At 49.3% G+C, this 11,896-nt stretch overlaps 1 protein-coding gene across 1 annotated transcript in view; it reads right to left on the bottom strand.

The window, feature by feature from the left end:
• Positions 1-11,896, bottom strand: part of Cfap74 (cilia and flagella associated protein 74) — a 61,627-nt gene that overhangs the window by 35,040 nt on the left and 14,691 nt on the right. Inside the window, exons 3-13 of the mRNA XM_029540404.1 lie at positions 11,696-11,759; positions 10,810-10,908; positions 9,111-9,215; positions 8,670-8,843; positions 8,045-8,155; positions 7,386-7,488; positions 6,618-6,775; positions 5,194-5,392; positions 3,671-3,832; positions 1,751-1,924; positions 1,078-1,196 (exon numbers count right to left, since the gene is read on the bottom strand). Of these exons, the coding sequence (XP_029396264.1) occupies positions 1,078-1,196; positions 1,751-1,924; positions 3,671-3,832; positions 5,194-5,392; positions 6,618-6,775; positions 7,386-7,488; positions 8,045-8,155; positions 8,670-8,843; positions 9,111-9,215; positions 10,810-10,908; positions 11,696-11,759 (1,468 nt within the window). The remainder of the gene's footprint in view (positions 1-1,077; positions 1,197-1,750; positions 1,925-3,670; positions 3,833-5,193; positions 5,393-6,617; positions 6,776-7,385; positions 7,489-8,044; positions 8,156-8,669; positions 8,844-9,110; positions 9,216-10,809; positions 10,909-11,695; positions 11,760-11,896) is intronic.

Genomic DNA, 11,896 nt, shown 5'->3' with positions numbered 1-11,896 from the left:
GAGAGAGAGAGAGAGAGAGAGAGAGAGAGAGAGAGAGAGAGAGAACTTGCCAGAGCCAGAAGATAAGGACACATTGCCAAAGTTAGTATGAGGTCAAGCAGAGCAACTCAGTCAGATGCTGAGAGAAGCCAGTTTGAATCAGTCAGTGCAGAGGGAGTTTGAGCCACAACAGCAGAGCTGACCAGCTATCCAGAGTTCAGAAAGAGCTAGAAAGGGTGAGCTTATTCAGCTCTAAGTATTAGGCCAAAAACATTCTAGGCCTAGATAAGACTGCACCGAGGCTAGACGCTCCCAGGACTAGGCCTAGGTTAGCAGATGGAGGCTGTAAGCCTCTGAGATGACGAATACCTCAGGCAAATAAAATAATTTTTCCACCCTGAACAGAGGAGTCCCCCATTTTAGAAATTGCGTACCACACACAGTAACAGATGTAGCGGTTGGGTGGCCTGAGCTATGAACTGACCTGCCTATAATCTGGATACAGTGAAACACAACTGTAGTGTCAGCTATTTGGGAACTGAGGCAGGAGGATTGAAGGTTTGAGAGCAGCCTGGACTACTTGATGAATACAGGTCAGCTACAAAGCAAGACCCTGTTTCAAAAACAACGAACAGAAAAAAAAATGGAAAATAGAAAAGAAAGATGAAGGTCAGATGCTGAGCAACAAAACAGAGTGTTGAAAATGTTGCAAGGTAGGAGGGGTGGTGTGGGATAGAGAAGCATCAAGCATCAAAGGGAACCACAAAACACACACCTAAAAGCCAGCAAAGAAATGACAGTATGTTCACTAGAAGAGTCTGAGAAGAAGAAGAAAATTGAAACACTAGCACAAAAAGAAAAAGTAAATTATGGTTCAGAAAAGCGGTCTTGAAATCTTCATAGTGAGAGAGCATTCCAGCTGCCAACGGGGAACCCTTCACAGCCAAACACACACACAGTGAAGGTGTTAGAAGACTTAGGCAGCCTATCTGAAAGTTTGGTCATGTGTTCAGGGGAACTGGGCTGGTCTTTGTGACCTCTCCAGTTCTTTAAGGCAAGCTGGCCCATGGTCTCATGCCCAGACTCTGAAAGACTTACTCAATATGGATGAAGTCCTTCAGGTTCTCCTCCACACCCACCAGCTTGCAATAGTTGATTGTGTATGTAGCATTGATCAACGTGATTTTCTTCTTGTACACTTTGCCAACATCAAAGTCCTGCAGAGATAGAGAGGGCAGCCCCCCAGAAAGATTCAAGAAATGGTCATGGGAAGAGGGGTCTACCCTGGTGCTGACACAGGAGAGGTTAAGGACCCTGAGGTAGAAAAAGTTTCCCTTGGGTCATGATGCCCACCTTGAGGTCTGAGGAGGACAGGGAAGGGCCTACCTCATGAGAACTTTCTCCTCAGCAGGATATGAGTTTTATGGGGGACTGGTTGGGTGGGAGAGAGGACGGAAGCACCGGCTGCATGTATTAGTCTGCCCTTCTGTAAACGCTAATACTAGCTAGCTGGTGGTGGGTGCTGGGTCCTTGGGGCGCCTCATGAGAAGGTGGAATTTACAGGTAATTACCCTGTTATTTTCCTTCTCAGAAGTCTAGGCCCCTATTGCAGAGTGCCCAGGTGCTTCCTGTGCCTCCTACTGTAAACCCAGCCCTGCACACCAGCCCCAAAGCTAAAGACTTTTCTGGGTTTCCCATGGTGGAAACAGGAAGCATCAGAGGCAGGAGAGTGACAACAGGCTTGCTTTGCTGTCCACCCCTCAAGGCTCACCTTGAAGTGGATGACCTCAGGCTTGCTGTTGAATGGGCGGCCCATGAACTCCCGACCTGATACCACCTGCTTTTGAACCACCCCACTGCGCAGCTTCTCCATTGTCCTCGCCAGGATGTCCTTTTCCATCTTACTTCCACCCACAGGTTTTCGTTCCATGCCCTCCTTGGGCACCTTGAGTTCAAACAGACAGAGGTCCATGTTTGTTCAAAGCCCCATAGTGAACAAAGTGCAGTACCTAACCTGGCAAAGAAGGAGAGCTTGGGCCCAGGAGACTGCTCTGAGGGACCCCAGCGTGAGAGAGACAGAGACAGAGAGACACACACAGAGGCAGAGAGACAGAGACAGAAACAGAGATAAACAGAGACATACACAAAAAGACACAGAGAGACACAGAGTGAGAAAGACACAGGCAAAGAGAGGCAGAGACAGAAACAGAGACAGAGACACACACAGAAAGACAGAGACAGAAACAAAAACAGAGGGAGACACAGACAGAGAGACACGCAGAGTCAGAGAGACACAGAGAAGCAGAGAGTGGCAGAGACAGAGATGAACAGAGATACAGTGACAAAGACAGAGAGAGACACACACAGAGGGGGAGAGACAGAGAAAGAGACATAGAGAGGAAGAGACAGAGAGAGAGAAAGGCCAAAGGAAGGAAAGCAGAAATATGTAAGACTCTCTGAGCAGGAACAGCAGAAGCTACTGTTCTAGATTATTGAGTCAGGGCAAAGGAAGACTTTTGGGGAATTCTGCAGGACACAGTTTTCTTGAATGGCAATGTTAGTGCAAATCAGGCAACCTCAGTAACTAATGTTAGCAAGTGAAAAAAGTGTAATCCTAGATGGGCCTAAATTTTTCATTTTGACATCTGTGTGAAGTCTGCCTGAAGACCCTGGACATCCACTGGTTGGATTTCTCCCTGATTCTCCAGGGTAAAGAGTGTCTGGTGCCTGCCTAGGCCCACCGCCTTTCTGCTGAATTTAAACAGAATGGCTAACCCAGCCCGCCTTCTTCACTTCTTCCCTAGAAGCAGGAGAATCAAATCTCTTTGCTCTGGTAGTGATGCTAACTAATGTTTACAGAAGTTGAGCGGATTCTGCTTAGGGATGGGGCTGTATATAAGCCTGCACCTTTTGTAAACTGTAATCCAGAGAACCAGTGTTCTCTGTGAGGTGTGTTTCTTGAAAAGGGCCATTAAAGCAAGTTTGAACTCATGGATTTTTTTATAGAAATAAGTTTTCTTGGACCAGAGAGATGGCTCAGCAGTTAAAACTGCATAACTGCTCTTCCAGAAAACCCTAGTTTGATTCCTAGCACCTATATCTGGCAGCTTAAAACTACCTGTGATCTAGCTACAAGATATCTGACACCTCTGGTCTCAGAGTGCCTGTGGGTACATGCACAGTAAAAATAAAATACTTTTTAGAAAGAAGTGTTTTCTCAGTAGTAAGCAGAGCAATCGATCCAAGCCCATCTTGGGACCCTTCCAGCACCTCTGTTGCTGCGGGCTATGTGCAGCAGTACGCGGCTGAACCCACGCCCCAGGGAGAAGAGTCTAGGAGCGTGGGATCATCATGCACATCCCAGCTCCGTCTCTCTGTCTCTGTCTCTCTGCCTCTGTCTGTCTGTCTGTCTTGGTTTTTTGAGACAGGGTTTCTCTGTGTACTAGAACTCACTCTGTAGACCAGGTTGGCCTTGAACTCAGAGATTTGCCTGCTGCTGCCTCTATTGGAGGCATGCGCCACCACCGCCTGACACAGATTATGGAAAGGGGAGAAGGACCTAGAGTTTGGAGGAAGCAGTGGCAGGTACAGAATGGGGCATGAAGGTGGGCAATTACATCTGGGAATCTGGAATCTCAGTGTGGCTCAGGGTGACACCCCTGCCGAGGACCTGACGGAGGAAAGCTGTTACCTGGTATGACTGGCATGACTCTTTGTCCCAAAGCCCTGGGATGTCTGGTTCAGCCAGTACCTCGTCCTCTGTACTGACGCTTCCCAGGTCCACCTGAACAGACTCACAGGAAATGGCGTTTATTACACGCACAGCCTTGGGGTATAACTGCAGCTCACAGTCCTGCCAGCAGAAGGGCAATGCAGTAAGACACACGCATTACAGAATGGACCGTGTGCTGTGTGCAGCTGAGCAGGACAGTGTGCCACACTCATCGCAGGCCGGCGAGTGTGGAGCCTGATGGTAGGAACAAGCCCCACCACCACCACCGTGAACGCCTGCTGGAGGCTTGGCCTGACAACCTCACATGGTTCTTTCAGTTTTTTTTTTTTTTTCTTTACAGAGACAACTGTAGACTCATAAATCCGTGTAACTTTTTCATTTAAAACACAACACACATGTCTCTGGATTACCAAATGCCTTCCTTTCTATAGTGTTCAGCAGAGACCACTGCAAAGTCTTGTTCATGGGAGAATAGTGTGAGTTGCAGATGCTTGCGATTTTCTCTACTGTTCCTGCAGACATGCTCAATGTGCTGACTCTTCTTGAGGGATGGCACACCAACCCCAGGAAGGCCTGTGAAAACTCAGAAAGGATGACTGTCCTGGCTTTGTTGGAGCAGTGGGGGTTGGGGGGAGTCAGGACTTGTTTGACTGCTCCGGGAAACCAGGGCCTTCCCTCCTGGAGGTAAGGTGCTCTCTGTGAACCCTGGGATGTGTTCCCAGTAGAATAGATTAAAGCTGTGGGGCAGGAACATTAGAAACAGGGAAGGCCGGTCAGAACAGAGGTTGCAGAAAGTATGTACAATGTGCTCCCAAGGGAGGACATTTGCAAAGGACTGATGGGCCCCACGGTGGAAGTGGCTGGGAGGGGAGGTAGAGGCCCCACCTGGCCCAGAGAAATGAGAAACAGAAGGCAGCCTGTGGTGCGTCACTGAAACACAAAGGAAAGTGCTCCAGAGGCCGGAGACCAGGTAGCCCAACCACCGGGTTCATGTAGGGTGCAGGGCACTGGGTTACGGGACAGCCAATGTCCTTACACCATTCCCTCAAGGAGAGGAAAGAAAGAAACAACCCCCCAGCTTGGGATGTTGACTCTGTAGGCAACATTTCAGATCAGGCCTTCAGTGTGAATGAGCACAATATTAAGCTTCAGGGAGACACTAGGAACACCTGGCAGTGGTGTGATACCATGGGAATGGACTGGCTACACACACCCTTCCACATGAGGCTGTCTCCACATTGTATGCAGGGATAGAAGAGGGACTTTCCCCTGTCTCACAGACAGGCAGCTCTGTAGGGCTGCAGTAGTACGGTTGGCCAATGTGAGGAACTTACATGAGGGAGAAGAGGACCCTGGTGGGCCTCACAGGGCCATGGCCCTGGAGCCAGGGGCCAGCCTCCTCTTCCCGGCTGAACCCTCGGCCCTCCCACCTGCAGTGTCAGGAGCCTGACCTCCGCTTGAAAAGGCAGCTTCCTACTTACCTGATGGCTGCTCAGCACACTCTTCTTCCCTTCGCAAAAGTCAGAGATGTACTTCCAGGTCTTGTCTCTCAGAGTCCGGCGGTTTATGGGCTTAGAGGGCGGATGCTGTCTCCTTTTCCTTTGTTCTTCCTCAGCTTCCTCTTTCAAAATCCGACTTACAATCTCCTGCTTCCGGAGTTTCTGCTCCTCTTCAAAAGCCCTGTAGGAGGTGCTTCTCAGATAAGAGCTGGCGCTGGGTGCTCAGTGGCTACTAGGGTTGTGTATGGTACTCTTAGCTCTCCAGGAAGCCAAGAGCTAAGGTCCAGTCTAGGAGGGATCTGGTGTAAGGACACCATGTTTTGGGCAAGCTCCAAGCTCCATGGACGCTACAACAGACAAACTTCATAAGGGCAAGGTGGCTGGAGGTGTGACTTCAACTCTCACTTCACCTTAACCCTCCCTGCCCTGTCCAGCTCTACATTTGATCTGTCTAGTTTTGAAGTGTCTTACTTAGCCCAGTCTACAAGTCTCTACAGCAAACCCTGGCCCTCACGAGCCTCCCCACCCTAGTTTCTAGACTGGCTGCTGAGGAGTCCTTGGTGATACAAAAGGCAGGGCAACATGAGGGTGTGGCAAACTCTCACTCAGTCTCAGATTGTTTTATAGCCATCTCCTGGGGGGCACCACTCAGGCAAATGATATATACCAAGCACACATGAGCAGACTGACAGGACACATCAAAACTCTGGTGGCCATTGGGGGGGGGAGAGGGAGAGGGAGAAAGAGAGGAAGAGGGAGAGAGAGAGAGAGAGAGAGAGAGAGAGAGAGAGAGNGAGAGAGAGAGAGAGAGAGAGAGAGAGAGAGAGAGAGAGAGCTGCATGTTTGTGAGACACTATGAAGAGGAGGACGCCCTGTAGCAAGAAAGCTAGCAGGCAATATCCAAGCAGGTCCTACGCAGTGACCAGCAGGGAACAGGGACTTGGGAGAAAGGGCTTGGCCGTTCGTAATGAGATAGCTTTAGGCAGAGACACCAAGAAGTTGGTATGTGCAAGGTGGAAAAGTCCAGATGTGAGGCAGGCCCCTTTGGAATCTCTGTGGGACCAAGCCTGGGGGGGAGACCAAAGAATGAAGCAGAAGGGTGATTTGTGAGAAATGAGCCCCAGGCATCCCCCAGGGTGGAGGTGGTCACAGGAGTTCAGGAAGCCAAGAGAAATGAGGAAAGATGTGTCCTATCCCCACTAAGGGCCTCCACATAAAGCCCCCAAGTGGCAGAACTCCCTGGAGACTTTTCTTGGGAGTTGGGAATAGGATGCTGCAGTCCTCTCCCACAACCCACATCAGCCTTCCAGGAAAAGTCTGCGGAGGAATGAGCTTTGTTATTATCAGGAGATGTGTGCTGAGCCTTTCGGCTCTCTCTGTGCCCACTTCCCAGACAGGTGTCTCACCGCTTCTGGGCTTCTAGTTCCTGGTGCCTGCGTTGATGGAAAAGGTACTTGAAGGCATCTCCGCCTTGGGCTAGGATCACTTCTTTCTCTGTAAGGGCCTTCTGCTTAGCCAAATCTGCCCTGGTTTGGCCCCATGCTTGGAACTTTTTTAGTGTTTCCTGGAAATAGGGAACTCTAAAGTCACAGTATCAACATATGATACACACACAACTTGCACATTCTCATATTCAGATATTTTCTTTGAATGGATGTCTTTAAATCAATGCTGAAGCATGTGGGTCCCAAAGTAGGCAGTTCAACACCCATAATTTTTCATGTGTTTCTCACCTAACACACAGCCCTGGGCCCGCCCCCTGGGTCTAGAATTCTGTGCAGTGGTGAGCATGTTGACTCTGTGCAGCGGTGAGCATGTTGACTCTGTGCAGCTGTGTGCATGTTGGCCCTCTCCTATTGGTTATCATGCCCTGAATCTTCATGATGTGGCCCACTCTTCCCTAACCCAAGTCTGAGCCCTAGTGCTGGCCCTCACACTGCCCTGGGCCCTGTGACTACTGTTCCACTGAGATGAGGCCTTCTCAGAACAGTCCTAAATTGTTCTCTTTCTGCTGGATTATGGTTCCAGTTTGCAGTCCAGGTAGGAAGCCTGTGGTAGAGGCATGGTAAGCCTTCAGGCTGAGCAAGACCCAGGGGGTAGGTAGCCAGTTGGTTAGATGTACTGGGGAGGCTGGTGTTGGGGCCCAGGTAGCCCAGAGGTGAGGCTCCACCTACCCGACTGGCAGTGATGTTGTTCTTCAGGGCCAGCACAGCATCCATGCGCCGTTGCATGTGCTTGCGTGACTCCATCTCTTCCTTCTGCTCTTGCTCACGAACTCTGCAGTAATGTGCATTTCATTTATTTTTTACTTTTGTTTGCCTCTTTTGTGTCTGGGTTTCTCTATGCATCCCCAGATGTTCTGGAACTTGCTATGTAGACCAGGCTGGTCCCAAACTCAGAGATCAACCTGCTTCTGCCTCCAGAGTGCTGGAATTGAAGGTGTGTGCCACTATGCCTGACAAAATTTGCACTTTCAATAGGGATGTATGCAGTTACTGCTGGCAATTACAGAGCTATAGGAGCCTTAGGTGCTGATTACCTCTACCAGGGAAACAATAAACACTGACAATGTGAAGGTGCACGGACAGGCTCCCCGTCAGGGCTGTGCCTGTGAGACCCGTAGCTGGGGATGTTCTCTACACTCTAGGGCTTCATTGTGTCTCATGCTCCTCTTGCAAGTACAAATAGCTTCTTAAAATAAAACTGCAGATATATTTGTTTCTGATAATTAGTTAATGACTTAATTAGAGGACCTCAAAGTGAAATCTAGGAACCCACATTCCTGTATTCCCCAAGGGCATTGACGGAAGAAAGATTTAAGGTGAGAACCCACCTTCCCAGAGAGGCCTTCAGGAACTTAACTGCGATTCTGTGATTTCTCTGGGCATCTTCCACTAGCTTCTGATGTTTCAGCCCCAGCTCCTTTTGTGTATGCAAAGATTTCCTGCAGTGACACAAGCAGAAACAGGAATAAGTGTCACATATACTTGCCTGTCACAGTTATTAAAGTGCAGCTGGGAGCTCCAGTGTGAGGAAGTCACCAAAAACAGGGTTTGACCCAGGCTGGGCAGGAATCTGACAGAAGAGACCAGCAAGGATGGTGGCATAAACAGCTAAGAGGGCTTCTCTATCTTGAGAGCGCAGAATCCAGTAGCCCTAAAGTCCCTGGGGGTTGGTGGTTAAGCAGAGGTAGGACTCAGTGCTCTCTGAGGCTTGTGTAGGCAAAGGGGTATCCAGATGTGTGATGGAGGCAGAGAACAGCACAGCTGGAAGGGATAAAGGAATATGCAGAAGGAAGAGTCTGATGGTGCGGGTCAGTGGTGACTGTGGGCACCTAACATGGAGCCATTGCAGTACCCATGGCACAGATGCAAAGAGAGGGAGCTGTGAGCTGGTCTAGAGAGACTGGGTGTAGAACACAAAGGAACTGGCTATGGCCAGGTCTGGGTGGCACTTACCGGGCCCTCAGCAGGCGGTTCCTCTCTGACTTCTCCATGGCTTCTTTTTCCCTTTGAAGTTGCTGAGCTGAGTGTACCTCAAGGCCCCTCTGTCTAGCTTCTGCCTCTTCTTCATGGTGCTTCCGGACATCCTCAAATTGCCCCTTCTGGATCTCAATGTGCCACATGGCATTCCTTGTGAAAATGGAACATTTGTTGTTCTAGTTACTAAGATTATAAACAAAAGTGAGGAGACTGAAAAAAACTTAATATAAAAAGTTTCCCTTTCAGCTGCTTTAACATGTCACCTTTTAATTAATTCCTAAGCATCTACAAAGTGAAAAGCAAATTATCCTTTATACTCAAATTAGGAACTGTCCCACAAACTGCTCTGAGGTCTGTGTCCTGTGAGTTAGCCAGGTGCTGACTTACAAAGCCTGTCTTTCAGGCTTGCAAACTTACTCGCTGTCCTTCAGCATGGCTGTGATTTTGGACTGCAGATCTTTCTCGTTCTCTAGCTCTGTTTGCAGGCGTCTGGATGCAGCCTGGAGACGGCCAATAGCAGCCCTGGAGAACAGCATCAGAACAGAGGAAGTTCATCAGAAGCAGATGGCCAGAGGTGAGGCCCTGTGCTGTCAAGTAAGGTGCTTCCTACACCCACTTCCAGCTGGCCAAGTAGGACCAAGGTAGGGCCTTATCTGGGGCCTGTGGAGGTCAGAGGTTGGCTGGGTGTTTTTTTTTGTTTTGTTTTGTTTTTTTTTAAGATTTATTTATTTATTATATGTAAGTACACTGTAGCTGTCTTGAGACACTCCAGAAGAGGGAGTCAGATCTTGTTAAGGATGGTTGTGAGCCATCATGTGGTTGTTGGGACTTGAACTCTGCACCTTTGGAAGAGCAGTTGGGTGCTCTTACCCGCTGAGCCATCTCACCAGCCCGGATTTTGTTTTTATTTCCACTCATGTACTCCCTGATATTGGCCTCTCACTTTCTCTTAGGAAATTAGAAGCCAAAGTCCTACTTGTCAGGCCTTGAGTTCAGGAAGGACTGGCACACTCCCTGAAGCACTCCCTCAGAATTACTCTGAGTCTCCACTCTGTTCCTCCTTTCCTAGCACACAGCTCTTAGTGTACTGTCTACTGTTGTTGAGGCCCAGTCACACTACCAGATGCAAGCCTTCATGCAGGGTGAGCCGAGACCTCCTCTCAGCAGTACCATGTTTGGAGGGAAAGCCGAAAAGCCTTGTCCCTGAGAAGTGCCTGAGAGCACGGGTCATGGATGAAGTGCTCCTGCATGTGTGTAGTGCTGGTGGACACATTTCCCGTAACTCATCAACTCATCATTTGTGGACACTGAGCAGCTGATCCACAGAATCAGATGGGGTTTTTAACCCCACAATGAGCCAGGTGAGGTGGCTCAGTCTTGTGAGCCTAGTGCTTGGGTTGTGAGGCAGGGGACTGTGAATTTGGGGATAGGATAGATTATAGAGTTAGAGTCTGTCTCTAAGTAAATAAGTCAACAGACACAAACACTCTACAAAGAAGCCATTTCCACCAGTGACCAACGCTACAACTTCTACTTCACGAGCTTCATGGACACAGCCTTGTCTCTTCCCCGATCGCAGCATCCTATACTAGCATTTCTTTTCTTTCCTTTGTGTGTATGCACACCCATGTGTGTCCATGTGTGTGTGTGTACGCATGTGCAGTCACATGTATACATGCATGTGCTGAGACACCAGCATCAGTTGTCTTCCTGGGTCATTCTCTGCCTTTTTCTTTTGAGACAGCCTCTGTTACCAAGTCTGGAACTCACAGATCTTGCTAGTCTCACCAGCCAGTCAGACCTCTGGACCCTCCTGTCTCTACTTCTCCTATGTTGGGATTATTGGTATGCTCTGCACTGCTCTGCACATGGGGGCTGGGGTTAGATGCAGGTTCTCACTCTTGGGTAGCAAGTATTTCACCATTGAGCCAGCTCCTAGACTGACATTTCTTCTTTGTGGAGAGATGTTCTTTGCCCCTTAACTACCTGAACACAGCTGGAACCTAACACTATTCTTTGTTGAATGAGTGAATGAGCCTCTGAGGTATGACAGTGTCTTGGCCATCATGGTCACACTTGGCTGCCCAACCTCCTTGTAGGCCACAGGATGACCTACATGTTGTTGGCTTCTTTCTCTGTGGCGATCTCGGCTGCCAAGCTCTCCTGCTGCTTGTTGAGAAGGTCCATCCTCTGACGACAGATATGCAGCTCCCCTCTAGAACATTGAAATAGGAATCGGCATAATGTTTTCCTAAGGTTCTAGCTTCTAGCCTCAGAAAGGGCCAGTGGGGGCAGGGGAGGGAGAAAGCCTAAGGTCCAGGCCAAGGACTAATAATACTTTGTTTTTCTAGGGGGTCTCTGACTCTATGAAGTCACAGGACTGGGGTGTTTTCTAAAAACCCTGCCAAAGGAGCTAATCGTGTAAATTTCTCCCAAAGGTGTTATGTCTAGGAAACCAAGGAAAGTGCATTTAACGTGAACCTGTATAAGCACAGGCCCAAGGAGCACGCAGCTACACATGGCTACAGCTCTTCATCAGCATGCTGCCACCCAGACCAGAGCGGTTCCCTGTGTAGGCCTGGATGAAAAGCTCACTCCTGCTATTCGTCTTTCACCTCAGCGGGAAGTGACAGTACATGACCTAAAGCATGAGTTCTAAAGTACACCCAAAGGATGTCAGGACAATACAACACGCCATTGCTGTTGGGTAAAATCCTATACCCACATGATGTCAGGTGCTGATATCATGAAGAAAAATGCTTTTGTTTTTCAGAGACACTGAAATAGGAGCGAGAAAAGCCAACCACAATGATCTAGGGGTGGTGTGAGGGGACAGTTGCCTCCTACTAGAGTCCAACTTTCCTGTGTGTTGGGGACACACTCAGTATTCAGCTGACTATGCTGGCAGGCCAAGTGCCAGGGAGCCAGGGCCAGCAGGGCCCTGAGACGTAGCAGGTTATCCACCAAGAATAACCTCAATCACTCCTGAAATGTTCAGGAACGAGACGGTCATGGAGGCCCCAGCAGGACCCAGGAGCACCTTAGTTCTCTGGGAGCTTGTCTGGACTGAGGGAGAGGGAAAAGACGTGGAGCGCTCCCCATCTGTTCAGGTTTGTGAGGTTGCTCCCTGTAAAGACTCTCCTGCATGTTGGGTCCTGCCTTTTACAGGGACGCCGGAGTACAGCAGCTGGAGCGCACCAGAC

This window comes from Mus pahari, chromosome 6 (genome assembly GCF_900095145.1).
Source record: "Mus pahari chromosome 6, PAHARI_EIJ_v1.1, whole genome shotgun sequence".
NCBI lineage: Eukaryota > Metazoa > Chordata > Mammalia > Rodentia > Muridae > Mus > Mus pahari.
This window is presented reverse-complemented; position numbering and strand designations above follow the sequence as displayed.